At 42.0% G+C, this 13,864-nt stretch overlaps 1 protein-coding gene across 4 annotated transcripts in view; it reads left to right on the plus strand.

Annotated features, from left to right (window-relative positions):
• FMNL2 (formin like 2) overlaps positions 1–12,443 on the plus strand; it is a 322,575-nt gene extending 310,132 nt beyond the window's left edge. For 2 of the 4 annotated variants that reach the window (XM_025404122.1, XM_025404123.1), the window contains 5 exons: positions 561–662; positions 2,695–2,793; positions 3,381–3,504; positions 8,078–8,124; positions 10,418–12,443. In XM_025404122.1, the coding sequence (XP_025259907.1) occupies positions 561–662; positions 2,695–2,793; positions 3,381–3,504; positions 8,078–8,124; positions 10,418–10,456 (411 nt within the window). In that variant the 3' untranslated portion in view covers positions 10,457–12,443. Of the gene's footprint in view, positions 1–560; positions 663–2,694; positions 2,794–3,380; positions 3,505–8,077; positions 9,032–10,417 lie in introns of those variants that run through there. The other 2 variants (XM_025404120.1, XM_025404121.1) reach the window with 2 other exon arrangements.
• Positions 12,444–13,864: the final 1,421 nt, after the last annotated feature.

The raw sequence follows: 13,864 nt of genomic DNA on the forward strand, positions 1-13,864 counted from the left end.
AGAATGAACAGTACATCATCAGAGGAGGTAGAGGCAAAGTTGGGGGATGGGGACTCAGAAAGCAGATTCAGTGGAAGGGCCTCCGGTTTGTGGCAGTCTTGTATCATAGAAGAGTTCAGGCAGAGACTGAGTGTCCCCTGTGTGAGGCTGTCATAGGGAGTGTTGAAGCAAGGGAGTGGGATTTAGGATCAGAGTGACTAAGATCCCTTTTGACCTTGTTGGTTTTAAGGGGTTCTGCCACGGCCTTTGGAAACCCTTGAAAGGTTTCCGTGTTTTGTATGTGGGGTGTGTGCGTGCATGTGTGTGCATGCATGTGTGTAGAAGTGGCAGGAGGTCCTGCAGATGAATTCCTGTGCCCCACTATTGCATTCCTCGGATTGCCTCTGCTGAGACATTTGGAGGAAACACAAAGGTGTTAGGCAATCTTGGGAGGTAAGGGAGGTGCAGCAACGCGAGGCCATGGGAGCCTGTCTCGTGGCGGCTGCTTTGCGTCAGTGTTCCGCCCAGAGCATCCAGTTCAAATGCCGAACGAAATTCAAGAAAAATTTGCTTCTTCACAGGATGCCTTTGATGATGTTGTGAAGTATTTTGGAGAAAACCCCAAGACAACACCACCCTCTGTCTTCTTTCCCGTCTTCGTCCGGTTTGTGAAAGCATACAAGGTATATGTTAAGGCCCTCCTTAAGATGTGTCTGAGTCCCAGCTCTCTGCAGAGACCTCCCAGTTCCTGTGGACAGCAGATCTGGGTGGCCTTCACGAGATAGCAGTCCCTGGCTCTGTGGAAGCTGAGGAACATTATGGTCCCTTTCTCCACCTAGCTAGTCCTCTGCCTCAGCCAGAAAACAAAGCTCTTGGCAGCCCTCTTGGGGCAAGAGAGATGCTCCAAGACCACTGCTGCCCCATTGACTGTTCACCTAGGCAGGCAAGGTGAAGGACTTGAAAATCCAGGCCTCTTGTGGAATTGTTTAATGGGTAGAAGTGAGCTGTGGCCTGTGGCGAAGGTGCATGATATAGCAGAGGTTAAAGAGAGCCTGCTTGTGTTAGTCCTAGCACGGGGCTTAGGACCTCTTAGACCAGCATTTCTCTAGTGTGGACTGAAGGATGGTGTTTTTAAGGATGGGCACTCTGTTTCTTGGTGTGGATCAGTAAGTGGCCCTTCCTTTAAATGGGAGGCCCTCTTGGACATAATCCAGGGCTGTGGTCTTGAAAAAGCCTATGACTCAAAGAGGCATGTATCAGAAGAATTTGTCCACTTGAGAAATTACAAGAAGGTTGTTAGAAGATTTTAGCTGACCTTGGAAACACCTCAATCTATATCCTTCAGGCTTGTCTGCATGTAGCACTGATAACATTGGTGGAGGTAGGAGGAATGTTTATTGCAGAGGGGAGGAGGGATGTGGCAGGGTTCTCTACACTTTTGAGAAAAGTCCCATTGTAAATAGGGGGACACTTCTCTAACACCACTAGGGGCTGCTGGCTCTGGAAAATCATTATCGGGCCTTTTACTAAAGTCAAAATATTTTTAGTCCGTCTTCCCTCAGCATGACTTAATGTAGCAGTAGAGATACAAGCTGCTGGTAGAGGGAACATGTCTGTGGCAGTCAGGGTGAACAGAAACACGGCACAAACTCCATGTGCCAGACTCTGAGAACTTGCACGTGACGAGAAAGCTGCAGGCCACCAACTGCTGCTGTCTGCAGTGCTTGGTAGCCCAAGCCCACTAGCTGGCTGTGCTTATGTGCTGCAGAGATAGCCTGTGCTGTGCCATTTTTTCTCACAAAAACATGTAAGTCTAAGGTCAAAAGAGAAAATATATTTTAAAATCGGCTAAGACAGGTTGGGAAGTGGCTGGGGTTTTTCTCAAAGCCTGAGGCATCAGCAGGGATATAGGTGGAGCAGATGAAACTTTGTAGGGACTTTGTAGGCAGAGGTTGGGGTTTTAGGACATCATCTCTCATGTAGACCAAAATGAAAATAAAAGCAATGGAGACCCAAATGTAAACTTTATTACTGATAACAGCTGGGCTGGAAAATGTGGTGTCTGTGACCTACTTCAGCTGCAAATTAGGTAGGTGACCTATCCATCAGTTCACAGCTTGACAACTAGAGGTCTCTTCAGGGAGGCCAGCTTCAGAAGAAAGACTGCCCAAGAGGGCTGAGCTGAGGTGAGCCTATTCACTTTCTTCTAGATTCATCGGACTAGTCACACTGCCTCCCTTGGGAAGGAGTGAGGCATGGGAGAGTCCAAGAGTGTCACTCTGGTGAGGCCATGAAAAGAAATGAGGGTTTTCCCCTAAAAAATAGGCAGAAAGCAGAAGAATCTTAGATCCTGCTATCAGAGGAGCTCTAGGTAGGCAGACTGTCTCTGAAAGGAAAACAAAATCACTGAGCACAGCTGCCAGGATGGTAGGTGTCCACCAGTGTGTGGGACAGAGACTAAGAGGAAGTTCAAACAGGGAGAGGATCATCAGGAAAGGGCTTCTGGATGAATCTCAGCTCCCAGCTTTTAAAGAGATGTGACAGATAGCGTAGCCCAGAAGCAGAGCTAAATACAGGCATGAAGTGTAGATCTTCTCAACCTTCCATTTATTCTAATTCTCAACTCACTAAGGATGCCTGAAGAATGACTTTTAAAAATCTTGGCTGCTATCATTCCCATTAACATGATCTTTCTGGTTCTTCTGATTTATCCAGCAAGCAGAAGAGGAAAACGAGCTTAGGAAAAAGCAGGAACAAGCTCTCATGGAAAAACTCCTGGAGCAAGAAGCTCTGATGGAGCAGCAGGATCCAAAGGTAAGAAATGCCACGCTCATGAGACAGGTCCGTGAGGAGAGGCTAAGAGGGCTCTTTAGAGCAAGCCATAGGAAGGACCAGCAAGCTAGGTGTGCCCAGGATCCTCATCACTTCCTTCTGGTGCCTGGACACTTGGCAAATGGAAATATGGTCATTACTTTGTTCCATAACCACTGGAATGAGGCTAAGAGCATGTTTGTGTAGCATATCCAGGCTTATAGACATCTGGAACTTAGTTGGATATACAGAGAAGCCACATCAGATGACCCAGTGATGGAAGGGCTTAGAGCATAAAGGCTGGCAGTGCATACAGTTTTCTTCATTGTGATCCCTGGTAACACAATTGACGTCTGTAGTCATTACCAGTTGTCTCTTGTTGCCGCCAGGTGAAGTTTTGTGTGTTCATTAGTGAAAGTTCCTGTTTCCTTCCCAGAAACTTGAGTTTTCTGCATTTGAGCAGAATGTGGGAAGTGTGTGTTTTTGGCCGAAGCTGCTTATTAGTAACATAATGCTCAGGCACATTTTGGATTTTCACAAACTCCTAATGGGTGCTGGCCTCACTAATCTCTGCCCTTCTTTCTTCTCAGTCTCCTTCTCATAAATCAAAGAGGCAGCAGCAAGAGTTAATTGCAGAATTAAGACGACGACAAGTTAAAGATAACAGACATGTATATGAGGGAAAAGATGGTGCCATTGAAGATATTATCACAGGTAAAAGATACTTCTTCACTGTGGCTCATGGAGATCCCACTGGCCTTACCTAGACTGGGATGCATGCAGATTTTGCAGCTTCTTTTGTCCAGGGTTGTCAAGTTCATTAGTTGACTTTATTCACACCCAGAGTGATGCAGAGAGGGTTTGAAGTCTATTAACAGCAGCATGTATACTGCCCCAATACTCTGCATTGGAACCCTGCAGGTTTCAGCAGAGCTCCTTGATTTAAAGGATTTCCATTGTTATTGATATGTCATAATGCTCCATTTTTTTTTCCCTCGTGGCCACACCTAGCCACCTGCCTGATTAATAAACACTGTGAACAAGACCCATTCAGCAATGTACTAATCATAGTCCATGGATGCTCTTTAAAAGCCTCTACTCATTCAAAGTAACTGAAGTCAGTAGGTACTTTAATTTGGATGAGCCAACAGGCTTCCGCTTCCAGCCCAGGGTTGGGAACTAGTTTTATCAGCCAAGAATTGTGTGTTAACCCAGCCTGGTTCTTGTCTGATTAAATTAGCTTAATGCTATCTCCTCAAACCAATTCTCCCAGATTTCTGTACTTCCTTTTACAGATCAGAATAATAACGTGGGCACTAGTAGCAGAGGCCACAAGTGACTTTTCTTTCATGTCTGTTGCACATGAATGTTGCTTGTAAGCTTCCAGATGCTTATAGCTTTTTATAATGGGACAGTCCAATAATATGTAGAAGTACTGAAAATAGTATGATGAGGTCCCATATATCCCTCATCCACTTCAAAAATTATGAACTCATGGCCAGTCTTGTTACACGTACACTCTACCTACCCCCATATCCAACCCTTGACAACCAAGACGTAGAATTTCCTTTGGAAATATTTCAATATGTATCTTCAAAAGGACTCTTATAAAAACAAAAACATACTTTACACCGTTATCACATCTAACCAAGAATCCCTTAATATCAGATATCTGATATTAAGTTCACATTTCCCCAACTGTCCTGATTTTTAAAAATAGAATTCCTAGACTCTTGATGTCTCATTTCTTTTTATTTATTTTTTTTGAGATGGAGTCTCGCCCTGTCGCCCAGGCTGGGAGTGCAATGGCGCTATCTCGGCTCACTGCAAGCTCCACCTCCTGGGTTCAAGCCATTCTCCTGCCTCAGCCTCCCAAGTAGCTGGGACTACAGGCGCCCGCCACCACGCCCGGCTAATTTTTTTTGTACTCTTAGTAGAGACGGGGTTTCACCATGTTAGCCAGGAAGGTCTCAATCTCCTGACCTCGTGATCTGCCCACCTTGGGGCCACCCAAAGTGCTAGGATTACAGGTGTGAGCCACCGCGCCCGGCCTGTCTCATTTCTTGTTATAGCTTAGTGAACATTGTACATTGGGATCCTAAATGGTGAAAACCACGAATTTTTTTCTCAACAGCTCAAACCCAGGGAAATTAAATACATAGGTTCGGTGATTAGGTAGATTAGACAGATTAAAAAGGAAGTCAATAATGAATTCCCTGCCAGATTAAAGCAGTGTAGGTCTTAAGTGGATAGTAAGTGGCTGATGAAAATGCCATTCTCTATACATGGCACACACACTCTGCACGTGTGCCTGTTGGTATTTCAGTGTACATAATGCAGCGGCTTGTAGATGCCCCCCAGATAAAACCTTCATTGTAGCACCTCTCCTTGCCTCCTCCATGCTGGGCGAGAAACTCCACTCTAAGCAAGACCAGGAATAGACTTCCTTCCTAGGTAAGCACTTTTTGGTCTCAGTGCTATAAAATGAACTTGTAGTCAAGGAAGCATCCAGCCTTGCTCATTAAGAACTTGGAGTTCCTGGCTGGGTGCGGTGGCCCATGCCTGTAATCCTAAGTACTTTGGGAGGGTGAGGCAGGTGGATCACTTGAGGTCAGGACTTCAAAACCAGCCTGGCCACATGATGAAACCCCATCACTACTAAAAATTCAAAAATCTTAGCCAGGCATGGTGGCTAGTGCCTGTAATCCCAGCTACTTGGGAGGCCGAGACAGGAGAACTGCTTGAACCCGGGAGGTGGAGGTTGCAGTGAGCCGAGGTCGCACCACTTCACTCCAGCCTGGGCCACAGAGCGAGACTCTGTCTTAAAAAAACAAAGCAAAACAAAAAAAACCAAAGAACTTGGAGTTCCTTTTTCATTAGAATGTCCTCCATCCCAATTACATCTGGCTTTATAAAATGAATGTAATGTACGTTTTCTATTTGCTTGATCTAAGTCATTAATCTACTAGAAGAGGGGAATGAATATCTGTTTATAGGGCGGTTTTTATCCTCCTTGGAGCATTTTTCATTTCCTGACTCACCCCAAAGCCCCAGATAAACTCCTTTGTACCTTTATGAACTAACTTGAGTATACATTGCCTTCCCCATTTCCTGCCCATCTCCCCCAAACCCCATCCCCAGGTATGATTAACAGTGCACTAACCATGTACTAATGCAATAGATCTTGGCTTTTTATTCTCTTCTGTTTGTGTTGTTTGGCTGTCATTTTCAATGCAGTGCTGAAGACTGTGCCCTTTACTGCTCGCACCGCCAAGCGTGGCTCTCGGTTTTTCTGCGAACCTGTTCTCACTGAGGAATACCATTACTAAACTATCACTCTTTCTCACCTGATGCTCTTAAAAGGTTGCTACAGGTTTTTTGATCTCTTATGTCCCCCTCTGTGTGTCTGTCAGGGCCCACCAACATGCTAGCATGGAATTGCCATCTCCATCATGTTATATTGTGTGTTCTCATGCTGCATGATTTTGCATTTCAATCATTATTGCTCACTCACTGCCACTTTCAATACATGTATGTATTCACATTGCTGTAACAGTCTGGGTGTGTTTGACAGTTGAATTCATAGAATTGTTCACAGAAATTTTCAGAAAAATAGAGCAGAAATACTAAGAGCACTTCTTTGAGAATCAGGATTGGTACCAAGTAGATTGCTTCTAAGATTTTTGAGCTAATGTCTTTCAACACAATATAGTAGCCATTAATAACAATAACTGCTATTCCTAACATGTATTAAGAATTTACTGTGTTCAGGTTGGATGCAGTGGCACACACCTGTAATCCCAGTACTTTGAGAGGCTGAGGCAAAAGGATCACTTGAGCCCAGGAGTTTGAGACCAGCCTGGATAACATAGTAAAACCCCATCTTTACAAAAAACACAAAAATTAGCTGGGCGTGGTGGTGCACACTTGTAATCCCAGCTACTCGGGAGGCTGAGGAGGGAGCATTGCTTGAGCCCAGGAGGTGGAGGTTGTAGTGAGTGGAGATCCCGCCACTGCACTCCAGCCTCGGCAACAGAGAGAGACACTGTCTCAAACAAAACAAAACAAAACAAAACAAAAAACAAAACAAAACAGAAACCCACAAAACGTACTGTTCTAGTAGGTTTACAGATATTAACCTAGCCCTTTTATCCCGTACCCCGTTAATATGATTTGATAGCATAATCACCTGCCATATGAAAGTGCTCAGGAATGCAAAGTGCTCTGAAGTACAAAATGACTTGCTGAAGGAACTGTAAACTATGCACAGCTGCAGATTGGGCCTTTCTTTTAACTCTCTTATACGTCCACAGTGTGATGGAACTCGTAATACGAGCTTAACACAGGGAGCCCTTTTGACCTAGCTTGTATATGTAGATATAGGCAATTCATAGCTTTATGACACCCTACCTTAGTAGGCCACCTCTATTCCTTCTGAATGTCATGCCCATGTTCAACTATCAGTAATTCCATGTTGGAGCAAAGCTGTGAGGCAGGACATGAATACAAAGGCTTAGGCGCTCCCACTGTCTTATCTCATTCACACATCTTCACTGTTCCATGTCAAACCCAGGCTATACCTTCTGTGATCAGATCATATCTTGACCTGCTGCTTTAGTCAGGATGGTGGCACCAGAAATATTAACAGCAAATATCATTGGAAAATGCCACTGTTTTTAAGTTGGGGGGGGGGGGGGGAAACGATCAAACTTTTCAAAGTAACTTCCTGGGCTTAGTTCTTGATGCCTAATAAGAAACGAACTTCTCTTCAGTGTCTGGTTGATTAGAAAAAGAGACAAGGGAAGCACATACTCTTAATTGGACATAGCCATTGACTCCTGTGCTGAGATTGACATGGAATTGGGTGTTTATTTTGTGGCATAACTATTCTATGAATTGCACTTATGTATGTTCTTCTATCTCTGATAGCAAAGGACATAGAGTGTCATTGCCTGCTCTGCAGTGTACTTACCCACCAGTGCTTATTAACAGGCTAGAAAACTTGTCATCTGCTTGGCTGATGTTTGTATCAGTTTTGCTGCTGGACTATATCTTTCTGGAGCCAATCTTCAAAGCAGCTTGGAACCGGGTGGTCAGAGAGCTGGGTGGGAAGATGCACTCGTCCTTCCCTTATTTGATCTAACACTTCTTGTAGTAATGGCTTTCCATTCTCTTCCTCTGTTGGCTAACATGCCTGGGAATGTTGAGCACTAAGTTGAGTTGCTTTCCATTTTCATCCCATTTTTTCTTAACCATCATTTTGTGTTTTTGTTTTTTTTCTGTTTAGCCTTAAAGAAGAATAATATCACTAAATTTCCAAATGTTCACTCGAGGGTAAGGATTTCTTCTAGCACACCGGTGGTGGAGGATACACAGAGCTGGCAAGCATCACTTTTTACTTAGCTTCCTCCTCTCTCTGTATGCAGATCAATGGTTTCAATCTATTGCTGAGGGTAATACTGGTGAGAATCTGACCAGGGAGTTTTTGTACCTCACATTCCAATGATGCAGGGATTGAGCCTCTCTATTGGACTCTTTCTCAGCCTGCTTTTAACTTCTCAAGTGTGATGGCTTGGGCAAGGGTATTTGCTGATGATTGTATTTGCTCTGAGTGCTGGGCTGTCCTTCCTTTACCCCTGTCTTGGTCTTTGAGTTACTCAGTTAAACCCATTTTGATCTGAAGCGACTGAAAGCAGGTCCTGGCCAGGGAATATGAACTAAAGCCTTTGAAGGATTAAGATCTTTAGAACAATTGCTCGGTTGAAAAACCACAGAGCTGCACATGAGGCAAAAGTGTAATTCTGGCCTTCCATTGCCAGTGTGGGATAGGAAGCAGAGGCTTGAGAGGACTGGGGTATGTAAAACTATTTTTTCCTTAAATTTAAGAGTAGAGGTTGGGCATGGTGGCTCACACCTGTAATCTGTAATCCCAGCACTTTGGGAGGCCAAGGCAGGCAAATCGCTTGAGTTCAAGATCACCCTAGGCAATGAAGCGAAACCCCCGTCTCTACAAAGAAAAATACAAAAGTTAGCCAGGCATGCTGGCAAATGCCTGTAGCCCAGCTACGTGGGAGGCTGAGGTGGGCAGATCGCTTGAGCTCAGGAAGTGGATGCTGCAGTGAGTAGATATCCACCACTATACTCCAGCCTGGGTGACAAAGACTGTCCTCCCCCCACAACCCCCCAGGAAAGAGTAGGGCAGGGTCACACAAATTCCCATGAGTCAAGGAGCCAGGAAGGTAACAGGCCTGGTAGGAACTGTGCTGAACCAAGAGCACAGATCTTAGCTCCAGCTTCTTTTTGCTGTGTAGGAATTGGGGCCCGGTTTTGCCCGATCTTCCAATTTTTCAAAATACAGAAACCCAGGTCTTTATGTTAATTACCAATTTAAACATCAGGAAACTGTATTTTAAAATGTGAGGGGGGGCACAGTGGAGCAAACATTCTGTGGGTCAAATGTGGTCCATCAGCTCCACTTTCAACTTGTTGAGTAGATAAAGGGATACAAAAGATTCAATTTGGTTTAATTCTGTTATTTGTTTGTATTTCCCTTTCTAAAGATACCATGTATTCTAGCAGAAGTCAACAATACTAAGTTAATGAAAGGGAAGTAAATACTAATTAAACAGAACAAGAGGAAAAGTATAAAGCCTGCTTTACTTTTTGCACTATGCCCTGACTTCATCAAAGGGAGGCTGCATACCCTAGCCTGCCGGCTAGGTTACCTGACTTACTCAAGAAAGCTTGCCTTCATACTGAGTCCTTGCATAAAATTCCTCTGCTCATCCCTTCATGCCGACAGAGCAATGCCTATTTGGACTGGTATGCGGTGATTGATTCATTCATTTAACAAGGATTTTCTTATGCAGGAGGGCCCAGACAACTTCTCCTTGCTGACATAACATAAAAAATACTGGGTGGTAGAGCTCTGTAGTCCCCGCTTCTCAGGAGGCTGAGGTGGGAGAATCACTTGAGACTAGTTCAAGTCTGGCCTAGACCACATAACAAGACCCCATTTCTTTCAAAAAAAAAAAAAAATAGGTGGCCGAAAAGGATGTCAGGGAATGGATTATTATGTTGGTTTAGATTTAATGGTTAATTGAACATTATTTTGTTTAAAATTTACAAAATAATAAACTTAGCTAGCTTAATGGAATGAAAATTGAGTCCCTTATTTGCAAAGTGAAAGCCTTTAGGTTCTTGTTACAACTGCAAGGATAAGATGGGACAGGACAGTCTGGTTTATTAATTTTGCAGTGTAAAATTTACTGCAATTACTGTTTATTCATTCAGGCTTCCAGAAACAAAAAAATTAAGCTACAGCTGCTTCTAATTTAAGAAACATTTCAAAATAAGACTTCAGCTAGACTCTGGCCAGTGACAGAAATAATCTGTATTTTTCTCTCAAAGTCCTAGAATCCTACCAGTATTACACCCTATTTTGTTTGATTATAAATATTAAAGGCAAATGTTTATGTCTTTGATTCAATGCTCGGTGAGTTTGAAGGGCCCATTAGCTGACTTTTCTACACAAGCTGCTTTGATTGGCTGCCAGCTGGCCTTTGTCTTGCTTAGACACATGCTATTAAAGGTTGCTATTCTCTCACTGGCACTCTCCTCTTTACAGATCTTAGAAACCAACCATACAGACGAGCCGATGCGGTGAGGAGAAGCGTCAGGCGGCGCTTTGATGATCAGAACTTGCGTTCTGTTAATGGTGCCGAAATAACAATGTGAACCCGAGACCGGCCTGCATGAATACAGGGTGTGCGTGAATGAAACTGCCCACATGAACTTTAAGAAAGTGCTACCATTTAACTGCAGCCTTGAACACACAAAAAATATTCTTAAGGGCTCAGATTTAGCAAACACAAAATAATTTTAAAATGAGCTCTCCTTTCAACCCTTGTTAACAAGTGCCTAAAAATGGAAGTACCTGTTCAGATTAATCAAAGCAATAGGATTTGATTTGATTAGGTATCTTTTTACACCAGTATGTTTGTTTTTTTAACCAAAATGTAAATTTCTTATTAAACTCATTACCTGCCATTGTGATTGTCCCATGATGGCCCACTTGGTTTCCTGATGTTGTAAATAACATGAATGCATCTGCTGTGGGTCCTTTGCTGAGATGTCTTTGAAGGAATTTTGTTTTAGCCATATCCATCAACTTTGTATTTTACTTGCAACTTGGAAGAAGGAAAAAGTCACATGATGAGACTCCTTGTGTCTATAACCAGGCCCTGGCAAAGTGCAAACAGGATGCAATTGCAGTGGCACAAAGGTCACTCAACCCTTTGTTTCCAGTTTCACATTCCACTATTTCTGTGCTAGAGAACCATGCTCTGTGAGAAGCATTCACCGGTATGAATGTGGGGATATAATGTATAAGACTTATTTGTAGTACTGTGTTCTTCAGCTAGAGGCAGCTTTTAAATAATGCAAGTGTATTTATTAGCACTAAAATTAACATCTCAGTAATCAGTATTAGCATTTCTGAGGACCATTATTAATTCTGAGAACAGAAATTAGTGCCTTGCAAGGAAGAAGTTTACTAGCTCTATTAATAAGCATTCAAGGTTACATCTGCTAGCAGAGTAGTATTAGGAACCTGGCCTTATTCTCCTCTGACAATCGCAATTTTTTCTTATTTTCTGTAAATTGGAGAAGATACACTTGGCATCGTCTATCAAGGCTAACTTGTTCATGCATTTCCCAGACTACTTATGGGGAATTGCAGTTTAAGTTGCTAAAAAGTACTAACATGGTATTAAGCTTAAATAATATGTAATGGGACTAAATGGCTCACTAAGCCACTGTTATTTTTCCTTCCTCTCTGGCAGGGCACTTGATCCATTCCAAAGTCAAAAACTGGACTGAAGCTAAATTTGTACTTTTCATAATATACATTCTGCTTCTGGCTTATCTTCTTGGTACATCAATATATTAATTGTAAAGTTTATTGTATAGTATTTAACCGCTGAAGTTCCTATTTTATGTTGTGCTTATGTGAACCCCTTGGTGAAGGTCCCTTTTCCTTGGATGTGTAGTTATATGATCTTTTTAAATGTACAGATATTTTGCTATAAAATTGGTGCAGTTTTTTATGGTTTTTACACTTCTCTTTAATTCCCACTTAAGCCTCTGGGTAATATTGTAAATATTGTTTTAAAATGCATCAGCCTATGCTATACAATCTGAATGTTATTTTAACTTATAGTTTTTTTTAATATATATATTTAACTACAAGGACAGTTTAGGGGACAAGTTACCACATTTCACTTTAGTGTACCTATTTACAGAAAGATTAAACTGCCACCTGCAGGCACATTCCCATAAATGTGTACTTTAAAAAGAACATGCCAAGATTTTGTCTTTCTGTGGACTGAACATTCACTTTGATTAAAAATAGCAATTTGACCAAGTTGGACTTCCACTACAAAGCAGCTGTTTTCCAAAGTTCAATGCTGACATATATGTTAAAATAATTGCCTATTTATTCATCTACAAATAGACAACGTTGGCATGTTCTTTTCTGTTTGTCTATTAATGGGCCTGCTTCTTAGCAATATTAGAATGTTTTATAAAAGCAATTCATGTTACTTTTCTGGTCTTTTCATGGCATATGAGCAAATAAACTATTTACACTACTATTCTGTAATATGTCATAATCTTTCAACGGTACAATTTAGGGGGTTTTAGCAATATTATGTAGACTTACCTTCTAGAAACACATATATCTATCTTGCTATTTGAACTCAGAATCCAAATACACTTGGTAAACTTCAGGAAGGATTCCTCCCTATGTGAAATCTTGACCACTTGCTATATAAAACATAGAAAATGGATCTTGGAAATGAAACTACATCTCCAAAATTGTATTATTTATAAACATACAGCTTCTGGGGAAACAGCACCTTTGTTTGGTGAAATGCCACAACCCCCCAGCAGTCCCACCAAATGTTTCAATTAGGATGTTGTACAAATAAAGATAATAGGCTATATATGAACTGCATAGTTAACACTGCACCCAACAACCATACCAGTTGGCAAGGTGCACAAGCAGTTTGGCCCCCATTGCACAAATGGACTGACAGTTGTAAGAAAACTCCCAGTCATCAAAAGTTTATGCATAACATTTCATGTTCTTTTTACGGAAACAAGGAAAATTTTAAATTTTAGAATACCTTTCAAGTGGCTTAAATTTATAGACATATAAGTTATAGTCATTTAAGGGAGTATTATAATTTATATAATTAGTGTCACAACCACCACAGCGTACTTTGCATTTGTCACACATAGCTGCTTACAGATTAAAGGCAATAATCTTTATTCCTCACAAGAAGCCTGTGAGATATTTAACACTGTTGTGCACATTGGGAAACTGACTTGCCCAAGGTGCAATCTAATAATTGCCTATAATAAAGCCTTAGGTCTTTTGTTCCCAATTCAGTGCACCTTCCACTAAACCAGTTATGAAATGTGTTAAAAGCTTTATTTTATGAAAGACAAAAAATTAAGTTCTGCAATCAGTAAGGATCTTGTTTGTTTTACTATCAGACTGGTGCCTAATGGTAAAAGAAAAATCTTTTAATATTCCACAAATTCAGAATGTTTTCAAACTCAACTATAGCAGTAAGTTCAAATGAGGCAGAGAAAGTAACATTCATCTTTTAAAAGGTATTTACCAATGACTTTGAATTAAATACTCACGTTCCCCACTCCCTATCATGTAACACTAAAATTCACTGCAATGCCCAGTGACCATCCTGACTCAACTCTGCTCTCAATAGAATGGGGCTTGATATCCATCACTGACTCTGCTTTGGTTCAACATACTGGAATCATCTCTGTAGAATGAGGTGATCTTACACTGGAAAACAGATACACTTATACTAGCTCCATAATCCACATTTTGTTGTTTGTTAGACAAGGTCTGGCTCTATCACCCAGGATGGAATGCAGTGGTGCAATCCTGGCTCAGGGTAACCTCTGCCTCTCAGGCTCAAGCCATCCTCGCACTTCAGCCTCCCGAGCAGCTGGGACTATAGACACGCACAACCACACCTGGCTA

This window comes from Theropithecus gelada, chromosome 12 (genome assembly GCF_003255815.1).
Source record: "Theropithecus gelada isolate Dixy chromosome 12, Tgel_1.0, whole genome shotgun sequence".
Lineage (NCBI taxonomy): Eukaryota > Metazoa > Chordata > Mammalia > Primates > Cercopithecidae > Theropithecus > Theropithecus gelada.